Source organism: Haemorhous mexicanus, chromosome 6 (assembly GCF_027477595.1).
Source record: "Haemorhous mexicanus isolate bHaeMex1 chromosome 6, bHaeMex1.pri, whole genome shotgun sequence".
Classification (NCBI taxonomy): Eukaryota; Metazoa; Chordata; class Aves; order Passeriformes; family Fringillidae; genus Haemorhous; species Haemorhous mexicanus.
This window is the reverse complement of record NC_082346.1, coordinates 58,290,591-58,308,640: the sequence shown is the minus strand read 5'-3', so window position 1 is coordinate 58,308,640 and position 18,050 is coordinate 58,290,591. Positions and strand designations below refer to the sequence as shown.

Genomic DNA, 18,050 nt, shown 5'->3' with positions numbered 1-18,050 from the left:
ACACATCACATAGAAGTCAGACAGTGAATTAAGCAGATCTCAGACTTAATTACCTTGAATGATCCACAGAGGAGCTGTGGAGTCACTGAGGAATCAGGAAAGAAGCCAGGAGTTGGGGAATTTAGGCCATTTGAGTAAGAGTCTTTGGAACAAACTGTTCCAGCAGCAGGAGGACAGTATGGTGTGGGTGAGTGAAGGAGGCTGGGCTGGGGGCAGATAACAAGAAACACAAACATATTTAGAGGAGCTTGACTGGAGGAGGACAGAGGAATCACACTTTGAAAATCAGAAATATCTGTTCCTATTATAGAAAATTGCCAGACAGGAGGTGAATTGAAATGCAGATGGTTCATGTTGTTATGTTGACAGAGGAGGGATCATTCTGAAAAGAATCTGTATTGTTTGCAGCCTGTGTGGTGAGGGTCCACATCACTCCACAAATTTCTGCTTGTGTGCTTGGCATTCAGTAACTTCATTTTGGTATTGCAAAAAGGTTGGTTTAAATTATGGCAGCAGCTAGTTCACTTTTGGAGACTTCAGGAAGTTTTGGTGGCTGCTGATGTCTTGAGTTCTTGTCAGTTGTATGTATGGCATCAGGGAAAAATAGCATAGGTGGTTGATGTGAGGGGTGTGAAGGAATTAGCTCGTTCAATAATAAAATAACAAAATGAAGCTAATCCTATTGTAATTATACACTGAGGGTTCGTGAAGGTTGAAGTTAAATTCAACATTTTTTAAAGCTCTAAAAGAAATCTGTGAGCTTCCCTTAATGTTTGGGGTTTTTTTCACATTTTTAAGTGAACATCTTACTTTGGACTTACTCAGATACCAGATGCAACAATTTTTCTCTCTGTCATGGCATCCCAGCAGTTTTCTGATTGAATCCCATGTGCTGAAATTCAGCTGTTTGTTAGTTTCTTGGGTTGAAGTACTTCCAGCTATCTGCCTTGAGACTTGTTTTCTTACAAGACAGGGGCAGTGAAATAAGTTGTTGTTATTGTTGTTGATGTTGCTATTGCAAAATATTTTCTTTTAGTTCTTGAAAATGTTGGTTGTCCTCAAGAATATTTATAAAATTAATTGGTCTTCAATAACACCTCAGAACATCAGGGTAGAGTTGAACCAAAGCTGCTAGTTCAACTTCCTTTTAGCTTCATTACATCTTTATTTTCTCCCAGAGGCTGTAAAAAACTCTTGGCTCTGACCTGGATACAATAGGAGCTGTAGGTTTTCAGCCCCATTGCAAAGAAATCAGATGGATTAGTTTAAAGGACTGACTATATTAAAACAGGTACTTACTTTAATCTTCCTACATTTGATTTTTTTTTTTTCCCAAAGTGTACAAGAAGAGCATTCAGAGAATTAATATTGGATGTTCCAATTACAGTGCCATGGCTTTTAGCCTCTGTGCAATGAGGTAAAAATGGTTTGTATTCACAGGTTTTTATGTAGAAAGAATAATAGCCCTGAAAATCTTAGAGTGCATTATAATTAGAAAGATCACCTGCTAGTACACCTGTTGGGTGATGGCATAATGTAATATAATTTTATGTTAATTACTTCTGTGCTTTTTTCCTGCACCTGCTGCTCATAATGTCAGAACTGTACAAAGGTCCTAAGAAGTGACAATAGGAGCTGTATGTCACTGATCATCAGTTTACATGTTGCATGCCTAAGTGGATCTTGATTTAAGCATAAATAACAGAGATTTATGTCACATTTATTTGTAAACATGAATTATGTATTTACTCTATACCCAAATTCAGCATCCAGATGGCATATGTCTTAGAAAAGGATATATTGCTTTCAGGAATTTGGACATTAACGGTGTAAGATTAAAGCCAAAAAAAAGGATATATTTCTGTGTTGATAAGAATGTTGATTGTGTATAGATTTTGTATTTGTTTAATATTAACACATTACAAGAAATTTAGCTTTTAATTGCTGTCTGTCAGAAATCTGAACTAAAGTAATAAGTCTTCACAAGGATAAATCAAATTATTTGTTCCCCATGTTGCAGCTGAGGAGAAGACTATAAAATACTGTTCATATTCTCATACATGCTTGTTTCTTCAAATTACAAATATAATATCTACAAACATGATACTTATGAATGAGATAATTGGTTGGCATAGGCAAGCACCCAGACATGAGAAAAAGGCAAAGCTAATCTAACCAAAGCTTTGAATTTTGGCCCCAATTACCAATATGTTTGTGTGTGGACATGCACACATGAGCATACTCATTGTGAAGAAAAAACTCACTGACTGTTGGCAAACTCAGTCTCACTTATGGCTTCAGACACTACTAAACCTTTTTTTTTAAGCCATAAGATACTGTTTCCCACTTCTGATAAAAATTGTATGTACTGTATCTTTATGCTCATGAACTTAGGACAAGTGAAAAGTCCCATTTTGTGAGCTCGATTTCGAGCGCTGTGTATTTCCTCGTGCATTTGATAAAAGGGAGAAGTTAAACAAAAGCTTTGTGGTAGTTGATATTGCTGTGTGTCAAAACCAGATTGGAGTGACAATCTGCCTCCTGTGTTCCCCTGGTCTGAGGAGGAAGTAGATGGAAATACTGTAATTACAGCCTCCTGCTGCCAGCCAGTCCCACCCCTGGGCAGGAGGTGGGAAGTGCCTCACAGTCATCCTGCAGAAGCTCCTTCTCTAGTGTGGCATTGCCTAAAAGTATGTTGCCCAGGGCTTTAAAAGCCATAGCATGATTTAATCTCACTGTTTGAGTGTTTTATTCAAAATGAAATATGGGAAGGCAGCACACAATCTTGTTTTGATGTGTTAAACTTATATATAAGTTACTGTTGTGATGAAAACCATATGACTTTGGTATCCTTACTTTGACATGCTTACATTCCTAGACTTGCTGTTGTCAAAGGTAATGGAGGTTTCTAACTGTCTGAAGCAATGCAGAAAGTTCAGTGCTAATAGAGTTTTGGGGTTTAAAATCTCTCTGTTGAAATTACAGGGCTTGTGAGCTTAAGCCCTAATGACTTGACAAGGAGTTTTTGTGAGCCCTGTAGCTGTTAATTGGAACAACCATCAGCTCCTCAGAGGAGGAAACCAATCCTCAGGATGAAGAGGCGAGGAAAACCGAGCTGTGTTTTGTGTAGATCATTTGCCTTTGTCCCACAGTGGCAAATAAGTCAAGCCCTGTGCAGACACATCAGAATACAGCTGGAACAGCCAGCTGAGGTCAAGCCAGGCTTAGTAGGTCTGGGTCAGTGTGGGCCATGACCTGCTGGGTTTGGGCAGCACGGTGCTAAACCCTGGACTGACACTGAAGCCTGAAGTCTCACCACGGGCTGGTGCTGAGTTCAGACCTGCTCACCCTCCTCCAGCCAAGCCTCTCTTGTCCCAGGAAGGCACCCTTATCAGGAAGGTGGCTTTCCCAGGCTGAAACTCATCACTTGTAGTTCGGGTGTGCTGACCCCTGTGATTTCCACAGATGCAAAGCTAATGAATATAGCTGTAATCTGTTAATAGGTGACTCATTTCAGACCATGGCAAAAGTGTTTTATTTGTAGTGGGAAGTACTGGGATAAGGAAAAGTGTATATCACAGGTGTGGGATAGAAGAAGATGGTAGCAGAAAGAGGAGTATAAATAGGATTAAAGGCACATCAAAATTCCCTAAGCAGCATACTCAGAAAGTGCAGGTAATTTTGTGCAAAAGCAGAGAAGATTCCCAGTGGCAGATAAACCTGAAAGCACACTGCAAACATAATTTTTCCTGTAGCCTATTCACCAGTCAGAGCCACTTTCTCCCTCTCTGCTCTCTTCCAGTGCCCAAAATCACTGAAATGTACAATGTTTTGCAAGTTTAAATGGAAAATCACTTTATTACTTCTACCTGAAAAGCTTCAAAGCAACAAACCTAACTTCTGATTTCTATAAAAGCCAAAGGTTCTAAGACAGACAAAATGTGAATAGAATTGATTTTTGTGCAATTTTCTAAGGACAAGCAGGATACATTAGCAGTCTGGAAATGTCGTGAAAGACAGCAGTAAGCAATACTGGAGAATATTTAATTTAGTAAAGGGCAGTCCATGTGGATATGTGCAAAAAGGATCAACTGGCATTATAAGCCAGAGCATTTAGAATGAAATATCAAGTGAAAAAAGGTAAGATATTTGCCTCTTTTAAGAAATAAAGTATATTTCTAGATCTTTCAACTTCTTTCTGAAACCATTGAAATGGTCTTTTAGAATCAGAGACTAATGGAATATACTGAGTTGGAAGGGACCCTCAAGGACCACTGGGTACAACTCCTGACTCTGCACAGGACACTCCAAGGGCCACACCCTGTGCCTGAGAGCCTTGTCCTAAGGCTTCTTGAGTTTTGTCAGCCTTGGGCCTGTGACCACTGCCCTGGGGGAGCTGTTCCAGTGCTCAAACACCTTCTGGGTGAAGAACCTTTCTCTAATATCCAACCTAAACCTCTCCTGACTCACCTTTGTGCTGTTTCCTCGGGTCCTGTTGCTGCCACGGGAGTGAAGAGATGGCTGTCTGTCCCTCTGCTGCACCTTGGGAGGATGTTGAAGACAGAATCCAGCACTTGCCCTTGTTAAACTCCATATGGGTGGTGATTGCCCCTCTCTTAATTTGCTGAGGTCTCTCTGCAGGGCCTCTCTGTCCTTGAAGGAGTCAACAGCTCCTCCCAGTTTAGTATCATCAAATTGGCAGGAACTGTCAACTCCCTTGAGGGAGACTAGACAACAAATTAAAGCAGTGAATATGTTTATAAATAACATCCTGTAACAGTCTGCAAAGTCACCATGTAAAGAGTGAAGGGATTCTAAGTAGGCTTAGGAATGTTATATTTAGTTGTTTGGGGAGGAAAGAGTAGAGTAGAATGTAATGAGTATTAATACCAGCATTCTTTAATTTTATTTATAGCTCACTTGGAAGTTTTTATTACTTTTTAGCTAATATCTTGTGGCAAAGTTGCACCAGAGAAGAAGTTAGGTAATCAAGTAAGAGAGAATGATCATGTGGGTATGTCCTCCTTTGAATATGTATTGTTCGAAATTTTTGTTTGTTTCTGTGGTTAATTATATGCCAATAGATCTGAAAAAATACCATAACTTTGGGCATCATAACAAAGGAGAGACCTTGATGTCCAGGACTTTCATCTTTTCAAGTATATTAAGTGTAGTAGTTACTTTTGATATATTTAGTTCATAACAAGGGAGTATCATGTGAATAAGTACAAAGAAATTACACCATATGGAAATCAGTCCTGCTGTTTGAGCTGTGGTGGCAAGAACCTGAGTCTTACAGTGTAGCACCTTGGAAATTGGTGTTCCTTTACTTTAGAGAAAAGATGTGTGGAAAGTGAACTGATTTCACAGCTGTAGCTATTTCATAAGGAAATGGTCACAGGTGCTATAGAAGAAGATTATGCTGTAAACAATCAAGCCAGAATGTTTTTGTAGAAGTACTTCTTACATAAATTTGCTGATTTTGTATATAATCTTTATATAATATCAAGTGGACATGGAAATACTCAGGTTAGGATCATTTTCATTCTCCAGGTGGGGCACCCTAGAGGAAGGTGTCAGACTTGATTGACACTCACCATAAATAACAGGACATTAAATACATTATGCAGAGTCCTGTGTTTTTCATGGAACCTGTGGCAACCAGCAAACTGCATTCTTTGTCTTGCAGATTTTACAGTTGGTTAAAACATGGAGCGATGAGCACAGAATGAAAGAGGTCCAATATCAACCTTCAGAGTTCCTGAAAATGCCAAAGATGGTCAAGTTTCTTTACATAGATGTACAGGAATGATCCTGGAGGGGTGACATCTTGTCCAAAGTCACAGAGTGCATCAGAAGTAATTTTAGGAAAAGAATTCACTGATTCACTCCCTAGTCAGTATTTTTAAAAAGTGTATATTGATGTAAGAAACCAATTTCAATAATCAATATTAGAAACCAATCTCTGTAGTCACTATTAATTCCTCAAACAAAATAATTGCCAGTGTTCTTAGAAAACTGAGAGACAAATGATTAATTCCTGCTATGGGGTGTGATGTGTGCTGGATTAACTGAAAGATTTAGTTGACTAATGGTTGGGTAAATCTGGATATACACTCTAAGATCATAACACTGCTACAAATCTGAGAATCCTCTGCATGTGTAATAATATGGAAGCTAATTTTTCATCTTGCCCTAATGCCTCATTCATAGTTTCAGTGAACTTTGGATCCAGATTTAATGTGAAAAGTCACTTGTAATCATGTGAAATGAAGAAATTGCAATTACAATGTGAATATTTTCTTGGAAGGACTAAATGAGTGGATTATCTACTTATCCCTTATTTAATAATACCTAAATTAAATAGTCCTAAGGAAATAGAGGATTAACAAATAAGAAGTATAATACACAGCAAGCAGTCTAGCTGAAGAAAGACTACATAATCTAAAAGATCCTCAACTAAATCCACTGAAGCAAATTTAGCAGGGAGACTGAATTACTTTGGACATGTGCGTGCTTACAGTGGTCCATTTGGGTCAAGGCTAAAGTTCAGGAAGGATAGAGAGCAAGTCTCAGACTGCCTTTCCCTTCTTTACCTATCCAGTCCATGAGTGGAGGATTCCAGCTGTGAATGGACATAATCCTCTTAAGAGTAAAAAATCTAAATATTTGTGTAAAAACAAGCAAACCAATGTAGCACGACAGCACACAGATAGACTGGGGTGCTTCTTCCTGTTGTTTGTGCATCTCTCTGAGTCATCCTGCAGTTTGTTCTCCCTGAGGTCAGCTGGAAGAACTTCTGTTGACTTCAGTGTGTGTCGGACAACAGTTCACCAATACAAATTTTTTTCCTTTTTTTATTTTATCCCAAAATCACATTTTTCCAAAGAATACATTTGAAGATGGATCTATTTTATATGGAACTGTATTCAAAATTGTTGGTATTTCTGCTTGAAAGTTGTAATCAATTTTTGTCTCAGTAATTCTGTCTCAATCAATTTCTGTCTCACACATGAAGGACCTAGGTTTCCATTCCTAGCTCCTTGATGCCTTTTTTCTATCTAAACCAGAGTTTCCTCTCTGCTTTTTTCCAGGTCTGGAGTTGGTGTGACAGGTTCTAGGCAGACTCTGTTTTATGCAGAAGTAAATGACCAGATGAGAACCAGTGGAGGAGGTGGCCAGCCTGAAGAAGGAGAGCTGATTGAAGTTGTGGAAATACCTTTAGAAGAATCCATGAAGTTTGCTTATGATGAGACTTTCCCGAAGACAATGGGTGTCATCTTCAGCTTCATGTGGTTCCACAGCAACATAGCACCTAAACTACCCAAAAAGTAAAGCACCATGATTTTAAGGAAAGCTTTTCTGCTGGTGCTGTGCATGCAGAAAGCTGCAAATCTTCCTGCCTCAATCAACTCAGCTTCTCATAAGACAAATTTTTCTTTAAATAAACTTGGAAGTATAACCTGAATTAAAATCTTCACACAATTTCCATTATTAGCAAAATGTGAACTGGAATCACTGGGGCCAGGATTTGCCTTGGAGAGGTAAATGTTGATTTTTGTGTAAAGGTTAAGTGAATGTGTCCAGATCTCCTTTCTCACAGCACTGTTTAGAGGAGCTGCCCAAGCCCTCAGCACAGCTGCCTCAGGAGCCTCTCACTGTGTCTGTACATACTGGCAATGTGTATTCCTTGTCGGTTTTGATATTTTTTTGAAGAAAGCAGCAAACCTTAATAGTCACAGGTACCTTAACAACGTTCCTGAGTTCAGCACAGCTTTCAGGGAGCAGCTTTCTCTGTGGTGTGTGGCTCCTGTGCAGAGGAGGAGGCGTTTGCATTTCTGAACATGCAAACCTTTATTTCATAAGCAAACAGGTCTGTAAATCCTGCTAACGTGTCGCTTTGACAATGCAGCAGCTGTAAGATTATGTGCTCCTGTTTGTTCCCATCACAATGCTGGGCAGCAGTGATGGAGATGGAGGGGTGAAGGATGGGGGCTTCTGCTGGAACACATGCTTCTTTGTTTGCTTTATGGGCAATAGTTGATAAATTAGATCAAACTTTGTCCCCTAGAGCAGGACCAGAAAGGCCAAATTCTTTTAATTTGACAATGAGGTGATTAACACAAGGGATTCCTCTGAGGCTTGCTGTGGTCTCAATTTCCATACCATCCAAATGGGAGGAATGGGACTTACCCCTCAGATAACACTTCTTGGAATCTAATGATTGGAAGTGCTTTATTGTGATTTTATCATGATTTGTGCAGTGCAGCCTGCACAGACATACTGAGGAATGGCTTTTAAAATTAACGTCTTGATTTAATAATTTAATCTGATTTGATTTAATAAAGTGGTCTAATTAGAACGTATAGTACTTGTTCTATCAGTGTAGTTTGGGTGTGGACTGTTTGTCATGTTAAACTGTTAAGAGCATGAATGAAACAGAATGAAGACTGGCAATTTAATTTTGCACTGGGTTATGTTATTCACTGACTTAATCAACATGGCCACATTATAAATGCCTCCAGGAGTACTGAGGTACTAAGTGTGTTTAGAAGAGAACTGCAAGTATGCAAACTTGAACTTAACAGCTGAGATAAATGCAGCAGAGGTGTCTGATGGAGTCCAGTGGCTGATTTTAAATCACTGCTTATCTCAATAGGTGTATAAATAAAAAATTTTTTTTTTTTTAAAAAGAGCTTTTAGAATTGCTGCTTGCTGCTTCTCCTCCTGATGGGGAGGAAAGGTCCTTGGAAAGCCACTGAAGAAGGAGCAGCCTCTGCCCGTGGAGTCAGGCTATTTGTGGAAGTTCAGACACAGCTGTGTTGAGCTGGGACGGGTCCATGGTGAGTCAAGGGCTGAGTTATTGTGAGAAGCAAATAAATTCTGTCTGTCTGATGTATTTACATTGGAAGGTGTTTCAAGGTGGGGTCTCCACTGCTCTGTCTAGTACAGTGTGTCCTGATTGCTGCTGAGGCCTTTATGAACTACTACAGTCCATAGAATAAATAATGTCTTTTATTCCAGGCTGTAGTAAGCAAAATTTCTATTTGAGTCCACCAAAATTACTGGTCACACAGCAGCTTGTGTGCATACATGTCAAAAATCTTTTTTCTGTATATGCAGAAATTGGGAAAAATAAAATCTTTTGCCCCTCCAAAGCACTGTGACTGTGCCTCTTAATGTACCAAACCTCCCTGGGGCAGTGCCAGGCTTGCCAAAATCTGGCCCCAGGTCCTGCTGCTTCCCAGGGGTGGGGTGAGAGCTGGAGTTCACCCTGTGGAAAGAGGGGGACACATGGAGAGGTGCGGGGAGGAAGCCACAGGGGTGGCAGGGTGGCATCAGTGCTCTGAGGTGACCTCACCAACACAGCCTACAGGCTCCAGAGTGTTTTTAGGCAGTTGTTACTCGAGGATAATGGTGATGGAGGGCAGTGGCATGAGCTGGGCATTCCCTCAGCACTCCTCCATGATGTAGGCAGCCAGACAAGCATAGTCCCCACCTCCCAGTCTGCTCCTCCAGGGCTCTACTGGGCACACACCCACAAACTCCTGGGGGACTGCAGTGCTCTGGAGCCTTTACACCCCAAGGGATGCTGGACTCCATCCCTGTGCTCTGCCTCACCATCCCTGCATTGTGCAATTCTCAAACACGCCAAACAGTCACAGGATTACTTCCATTTTCTTCCACAGTTTGGGAATTTTCCACAGAAACAGCAGTATACTGAAAGCTATGGGGATCTTGAGTTTGAATCTGCAATATTAAATATAAATGTGTCTTCCATCTCTTACTTTTTCTATGTCAGTTTTGGTGGGAGATTTTATAAGCCATTATGAAGGTTTCAAAATGTGGGACAAAGGGCTTGGCCTTGTTGGGGTATTTTTTTTAATACAGTAGATGATTCATATTTATAAAAATAAAACCAGAGCAATTCAGATGTCATTTAACTCATCCAGGCTCATTTCAAAGATCCTAATTAGAGCAAATCCAATATACATTGGCCAAGCCAGGCAGGGGGAAAGTTCTTCTAATGGAATCTCACAATCACATCTGCCTTTTAGATGCATCCTTTGGACGTGCCACCACACATACATCCATGGAGGGTGGACAGTTAGCATAAAGCAGTGTCCCCATTTGCTGCTAATGAATACTGGCTCCAGCCTGCAGAACTCTGAGCTGATCTCATCCCACCATCCCCATGAGATCAGCATCTTTTATTGAGTACAATTGAGTGGTCCACATTTATAACACAAGTCTTAGAATCTCTGCTGTCTTTACGATGTGACTTTGAGATGTAGAAATAATCTAATGAACCCGAAGTTATGACTCAGACTTCTAATGAAGCCTGGAATGATAAAATCTTCAATGCAGTGTCGCTGTCGGGCTCACTATTGGGTGGCGGAAGAGAAGGCACCAGCACCTTGCAAGTCCGTGGATCTCGTCTGTCACTGCTCTTTGTGACCCTGTTTGTAAAGTGGCTGCAAGCCCTGAGCTGCTCCCAGCTCTCACGACAGAAATATGATTAAAACGCCTTCTCTAAAAGGCTGTCCCTGTAAACAAGCCAGCTGGATCGCCCCGTGGGGCTGGCGGGGTGCGGGATTCCCCGGGGAATGCGGCGATGCTCCCGCCGCTGGGAGCGCTCCCGGCGAGCGCCGCTCGCCTTCCCCTTCCCTGATCGCCGTCCCTCGCCCCCGGCCAGAAAAGCGGCGCTCCGGCTCCCCGCAGGGCCAGGCCCGGGGCCGGGCCAAGGGCAACCGAGATAATTGCTCCTGAAATACACGTGCCGGCCGCGCAGGGCGACCCGCTGGACAAATAGGATTTTTGCTAAATTAGGACAATTGCCGAGCACGCTCCATCCCCTCGCCGGGGCTCTATACATAGATGAAAGGCACACCCAGTTGTGCAATCTGTTGCAATGGCACACCTGGTGCTGTCTGCAAGTCTATTCACAACCGTCAGCAGGTGCGACGTGGCCTTTGTGGCCATAAAATCTGTCTGGGCCGCCCCTGCTGCGCTCCCCGCGCTCTGGCAGGGGAGGCTGTCACAGATTAATGCGGTTGTTTGAAGCTGCTGGGAGCCACCGCCTGAAGCCTGTAGAGGCTTCAGGGGGATCAGAGCAAAGCCTGTGCACACAGGATGGATTTGCAGCTCCTGTCTTGGTGGCTGTGCTGGGGTGGAGGTAACAGGCAGGGCAGTGCTGCTGCCTGAGCAGGGACAGGGGATGAGAGCAACCTGCTCAGATGGGAGGGGGAGTGGTTCCCCCACCATGGCAGGGGGTTGGAATAAGATGATCTTTAAGGTCTCTTCCGAGACAGTGATCCTCCAATACAGCAGGTTCCTGTTTCTGCAGCCCCAGGGATGCTGCCCGGTACCTCTGGCATCAGGTACGAATGATTTGCAGTCGAGCCCCTGTTAGGGCTCTGTCTCTTCAAAAAGGGGTTTGCTTGCTTTGCTTTGGGGTGCTGCATCTCACACAGCACAGCATTAAGGTGGAGCTCCGAGACCTCTGCCCCAATCCAAACTTGACTTTCATTAAAGGAAGGATGCCATGGACTCTGAAGTAGGTTTTCAGCAGGAGTTTTCATTCCCACTGGGTCATGCAGGATTTTGCTAGATACAAACAAAAAAAGGGGATGCTCAAATCCCACCCTGCTGCAAAAGGTATTTCTCAATTTCTCTAATCCTTCAGAGCCACTCTCACATTTTAATTGGCAATGCATTTTTACAAGGACTTAAATGCTCTCGAGATGAATCATGAGGGAAGAGAGGAAGAATTCATAGCAGCTAAATGGCCCAGATTTGTGGTGCTTGGAGCTCTCTGGTCTGCCTCAGGACTGGCTTCAGTGCATTTCTCGTAATTGGAAATACAATCAGATCCATATTAAACCCTGCCAACCATGGCCTGTATTGCTCTGCTGCTGAAGTGCTCAATATCCTGTACTGGCTTCAGTCTCTAATAAAACATTCAAAGCAGTGACGCTCAGAGAAACCCCTTTTGGACCCTTGGTTATGAGGAAAATGGGCTGGGAATGGGCAATGTGGGAATGTCTGTCAGCCATCATCATTAACAGTGGCCCTCATGCCCCAGCCTCGTTAACAGAAAAATCCCTGGGCTCCTCCTGTGCCCACCTGTGCATCAGTTCTCAGGGTATGGGTTGATGGGTAGAGTATTCAACAGTGAGAAAAGCATGATTTGATCCTTTTATGACAGCAAAATGTTGCTGTGTGTGGGAAGCCCCTGGGGTTGAAGCCACATGTGTGAGAGACTGACCCCTCCAAACGATGCCATCCCGCGCATGTCCATCACACTGTGAACACAGCCTGGTTTAACTCTGTTTCCTGGCACTTGTGGAGAGGGGCTTGGGGAAAAAAAAAAGGTCAGTTTGCTAATTCCCTGACAATAAGCCCAGAAGGACATCTCACCTGGCCCTAGGTGCCATAGAAACATCTGATGAGCCTTGCCCCGGTGCTTTGGAGTGTCTGGCACCGCATTGGCCCCACCCCAGCCCTTTCCAAAGTCCTCAGCAGGTGACGGTGGGCACAGATGGTGCTGTGCCCTGTGCTCTGTGCCCTGTGCTCTGTGCTCTGTGCTCTGTCTGTGGCACAGCTCAGCCACCTCCAAAGCCACCCAGGGGCTGCAGGCAGAGCCAGGGCCATGAGAATCACTGTGCTCCAGCCTGCTGGTCCCCTCCAGCTCTCTTGGGCCTGGGGATGGGGACAGGCTTTGGGTCCAAGGTCACCAGTCAGGTTTACAACATGTCTGGGAGGTGGTTGGTGAATAGAAGGTGCCTCCATCTCCTGCCCAGCATGTGGGTCCCTCCAGAGTCCTGCCTTGTTTCATGGGGAGGGGGTGTTGGGGAAACACTTGCTCGTGCAGCAATCGCTAAAATAACTGTTCAAGGCACAATTACCCTCTTGAGAGTGCTAGAAACAATTTAAGAAATGTTCTTGGGACGAGCGTTGGGCGCTGTGCAAACAGCTCGGCGGGGTTTGTGCGAGGGGCCCCGGCCGCCGGCCCGCCCGGCCCCGCAGGAATGCGCTCGCACCGATAACCCACACGCTCCTTCTGTAACCTCCTTCCTTTGGTCCTGCAGGCTCCCCCCGCTCCCACCCTGCTGTTTGGAGGTCCTCATTTTCCCATAAAATCAGGAAAACAAAGCCAGAGTTATCACAAGTCCATGCCACACTTTCTCCAGCACCCCATCTCTAGCCACTATGAAAGGAAGGGACTTTGGGGGGACTTCAGCACCCACCAAGGGTCTCCCCCGAGGCAGAACCTGGGTTTTGCTGCTCCACAGATTCCCAGTCTGAGCAGACTCTCAGTGGCAGCTCACTGGCCTGGCTGGGTTTGTGCCACAGCCCGAGTGCTGCTGACCCCAGAGCTGCAGCAGGGATGCAAAGGTTTGAGTTACAGCAATCCATCAGCTGCTCATCCACTTGCCAGCCCCACTGCTCTCCTGCTATCAATCATGTGGGAGCCCCAGGGCAGGTTTGCAGCCCCGTTGTTCCTACTGTGGCAGCTTAGCAGGGTGTCAGCAGCACGGGGAGCCCTCAGCCTGCGGGGCCTGAATGCAGCCACAGAGCTGGGACCTTCCACATCCACAGCAAATCTCCTTGGTCTTTGGGACTGGCATCAGGATCTGTCCTGTCTCTTCCTATCATGGCTGGGGTAGCATCAGGGCAAAGCAGCCAAGATCACATTCAATGTTTATGCTTAGTCATGGAAGTGCTCCAGAAAACCCCATTTGCTGGAGTGAGCAACCTTTTGTCTGATTTTATGCAGCATCTGTAAAGAGCGGGGAGAAGGGTTTGCAACATGCTGCCAGGGAAAAAAGGGAACAGGGTTAGGCTGGTGCAGGGTGTGTCTGAAAATTGCACAGCCTCAGGCTGACCTCCAAAGCAGCCACAACCCTTTACATCCCTGACCAGCTGATTTTGTATGGGTGGAGACTGTCCCATCTGCAGCAGCAGCATCATTTTGGGCTGCCCAGACCTGGAGCAGGACATGGCCAAGCCAGGTACCAGCTTTGTACCCAATGTTCTCCCCTGCCACATCTTGCCAGTCATGCTGCCAGCTTCATTTTCCCAAATGGGTTTGTTTTACCACTAATGTCTTTGTTCAGGGTAATTTTTTTTACTACTATTTTTTATTTGGTTTATTGCTCTTCCACACAACCTGATCCCAGCCTCTCAGATGAGCACAGTCAAAATCACACCAATACATCACCATAATCAGATCTGATTGCAGGGGCTCTCTGGGAGCCAAGGCACTGAGCAAAGGCTAACAGGCTTATTGATCACAGCAGAGCCACAGCTCTCTCTAGCACAGGATTTAGCTCCTAGGTGCACTCTAACATGTCAATTTGTTTTTTCTCACTGGCAAAAACAATGTGCAAATATTCTGCTGCTAATGATACTGGTCTGTTCCTGGTTAATGAATGGGGAAATAAAAAGATTGAAGTGAATGTCTTGCCTTCTAAAGCCTCGTGACTGATCCTAATGCCCTGTCCTTTTTCTATCAATCAAGGCTGATTGGCAAAGCTTTTTAATTCAAGTCTCTAAGCAGGATGATCAGCATTTACTTAGCTAGTGTTGATTTCCCCTTGACCAGGCTGCTCTGGAGAAAGGTATCACCTTTTAGTGCAAACCCTCTTACAAGGGATAAAGACACCGAGACCACCTCCATCCTGCTTGTTAACGATCCTCCCAAGCAGCTCTTGGTGTGGGTCAGGGACTGGGGGTCCCCCAGGAGCTGGGCAGGCTCCCAGTGAGGACTGTGGCTCTGAGGGCAGAGCACCTCCTGTGGCCCCAGCCCAGCTGTGGGGTGCTGGCTCAGGGCAGCCCAGCCCCAGCCCTCCCTTCCCAAACCCTGGCTCCAGGCACGGTGCGTGGCCTGGGACTGAGTCCCAGAGCTGCTGCAATGTAAAACAAACCTGGCAGCAGGAGCCTGCAGCCTGTGGCACATCCCCCCTGGCTATTTTTAGCTGCTTTTCCAGAGAAACAAGGCTTATGCAACCTGCCTGCGAGTGCAGGGACTCTGGCTACTGCTCACCACGGCACCTCCACCCCTTGGATGGGATACTTGCTCCAGGATGAGTTGAACAATGCCACTGGAGAGGGTGAGCCCATGGAGTTGCAACACAAGCATCCCACAGAGCTGGACCATGAGCTCTGCCACTCACAGGGTGATGAATTTCTCCCAGTGTTTCTTCTGTCACCTGTACCCGAGCACCCACCCCGGGCTGCCTGGCAAGCAGAGAGGGGAGATGGAAACATGAAATGCAACTAGGCTAACATTTAACAAAATTACTCGTTTTTGTGAAGTTGTTCTGTAAGGTCCTGTTTCTGGACAAGATAGGAGAGGGTTGGAGCTGAGAGTGGTGGTTTGGCATTGCAGGGCTGGTGCTCCAGGGTTGGTTTTGCCTCACTGGCTTCATAAAGCACATCCAGGACAGGCATAGAGCACTGCAGAATTTACACAGAGCATTTACACTTCATACAAAAAAGAGGAACTTTTTTCCCTCAGGTACTATATTTAGATATTTTATGTGTAATAAGAGTTTGGTTATCTCTTCAAGAAAAGCAGAAACTGCTGAGCCCCTGGGAGCAGGGGAGTCTGGAGCTAGGCAGGACCACTATAAATGTTTCAGGGCACTCAGGACCCATCTCCAGCCAAGACTTCCATGGCATGAGGAAGCCTTCAGTGCTTGGGAAAAGCCCACAAGGCTGTTGGGGCAGTAGTCTGATGACTTTTGACATGCCCTACTGCTACAGCCATGCTCCAGCTGCAAATATCCATCCTATTGTAGTTCAAAATAAAAACAAAGATCTTGTCTGCAGGACAGCAATCAAATGCAGCTTGGAACATTTCAGAGCCACCCTTGTTTTGCCAGCAAACGGCACACAGTGCCATGAAACTCCAGACTGAGCCATAGGAGTGACACAGGGGAGTTAATAGGAGCCATCTGTGCAGGTTATGGACTATTTCTTCCCTTTTAACCAGTTTTGGGCCAGCTGGGTCATTCTGAGGTACAAGGAACAGTGCCTGCCTCTTTGTGCCACCTGGAGATGTCAGATCCCATGCAGCAGCATCCAATACAGAGCAGCTCAGCAGTATTTCAGGTCATTATGCAGTGCTCAGCCCTCCCACCAACCATTTGTATGCAGATCATGGGTGCTTTATATCAAATAAATTATTCTAAAATTTCAGACAAGTGAATGCCACACAATAAAAATATTAGACAATCATTCTAAGCCTGTGTGTACACTGATATTCCACTGATACAAAGCACATTATGAAGCATAGACAGAGTATTGCACTAATGCTATAAAACCAACCTGAGTTTGAGTACTCAGAAAGCTGCTTATCTGGTCCTTTGGACTAAGACTCAATGCCTTTCAGTTATTAAAAGGGCTGAATTATGTCTCAGTCTAAACTTGGAAGTCAGAGAAGCCCCAGACCTCTCCAAGACCTGTGAAGGAAGTAAAGCCCTTTAAACCCCAGCTCAGCTTTTCTGAAAGAGCATTTGACTCCAGGAGGGATCCCTTGTTTGTTTGTTTGTTTGCTTGCTTGTTTGTCTTCAGCCAAGCTTATCCTCAAGCAATTTGCACTGACACCCTTTCTGAGCTTGGGCTTTTCCAGAGCTTCAAGGAAGGTCCCATTCCAAAGGATTGTACCCTCCCAGGTGAAAACTGATGGATGTCCAGGGAGGAACTCAGTGCTAACCCCATGTCTGTGTCCATTTGACTCCCTCCCATCATCAAGCCACCAAACAGCCTTTTACAAAGGACATTGTTATCACCAGAAGATTTGGAGACTGAGAGGTTCAATCTCCAACCTAATGACCAACCTAGCAGCACTGTAATCTTAGAGGTCCCTGCATCAAAGGCAATCCTTCCACTGGCAAGCTGTGAAGGCTTTGTAAATCAAGTGTGTGTTTGTGGAACACCAGCCCTGGGTAACAGCCAAGGTCCTGAAGGTTAAGGGATGATATGGAAATACAGCAGACCTCAAGGATACTGGATATATTTTCTATTTTCAGATTTATATGCCTGTCCTGGCATGTGTTTTTTGTCATGTGTACCACATGAGCCCTGTATTTGACACTTTAAATCGAGGAACAAAGGACTGTAACTGTAGAGGGGGCTAAATTGAATTGAATTAATTTGTTTATCCTGCAAATCAACATCTGCTCAGACCTATTTCTTTCAACTCTGAAGTTGTCATAATGGAATATTTTGCCTTCTGCTCAGTCTAATTATAGATGCACGAGCCAAAAGCTCTTAATTTTGCTCACAGCCATCAGTGGGAGCTTTTCTGCCTCACAGATAAATGAAGGCTCTTTCTCAGGAAGGTGTTTTCCCCAGTGAGTTGTGTGTTGGTACCTGTCTAAGGGGATGTTTTTGAACTTAATTCATTGAAAAGCTTCTTTTCAGCACTGATGAAAACCATTACAGAAAATGATCCCAAGGGGTCAGGTCTGCTCAAGAAGGGGTGGGAGGAAATTTCTCAGAGGCACACAGCTCTGTCATCCTCACTCTGCTGTGCCCAGGAGATGAGCTTGTGCCACAGAACAAACAGAGCAGCCCCCACCCCCAAAGGCTCCAGAAATGATCATAACTCCAGAAGTATCCATTGCAAAAACCTTTCCTCCACCCTCATATCATGATAGAATCCTAGAATGGTTTGTGTTGGAAAGGCCATCATGATCACTCAGTTCCAAGCCCCCTGCCATGGACAGGGACACCTTCCACTAGATCAGGTTGGCCTTCAACACTTACAGAAATGTGCCATCCACGGATTTCTTGGCAGCCTGTGCCAATGCCTCACCACTCTCACAGTGAAGAATATGCTAGGGTGGCTCCTACAAGATGGAGGTGCCCAGGCTGGTGCAGCCATGGGGCTGGTGAATCCCCCCAGCCCAGCACAGACAGAGCCACACGTTCAGTGGCATCAACCTGAGGAGCCTCAGTCAGGTGCAGACTTGTCCCCACACCTTTGCTGCAGCAAGTGTGTGACCTTACCAACCACGGTGGCATTTCTGGTCACCTCA

At 44.7% G+C, this 18,050-nt stretch overlaps 1 protein-coding gene across 1 annotated transcript in view; it reads left to right on the top strand.

The window, feature by feature from the left end:
- Positions 1-9,158, top strand: part of NUDT14 (nudix hydrolase 14) — a 59,489-nt gene extending 50,331 nt beyond the window's left edge. The window contains exon 5 of the mRNA XM_059850484.1: positions 7,095-9,158. Coding sequence (XP_059706467.1) covers positions 7,095-7,335 — 241 coding nt within the window. The 3' untranslated portion in view covers positions 7,336-9,158. The remainder of the gene's footprint in view (positions 1-7,094) is intronic.
- The last annotated feature ends 8,892 nt before the right edge of the window (positions 9,159-18,050 follow it).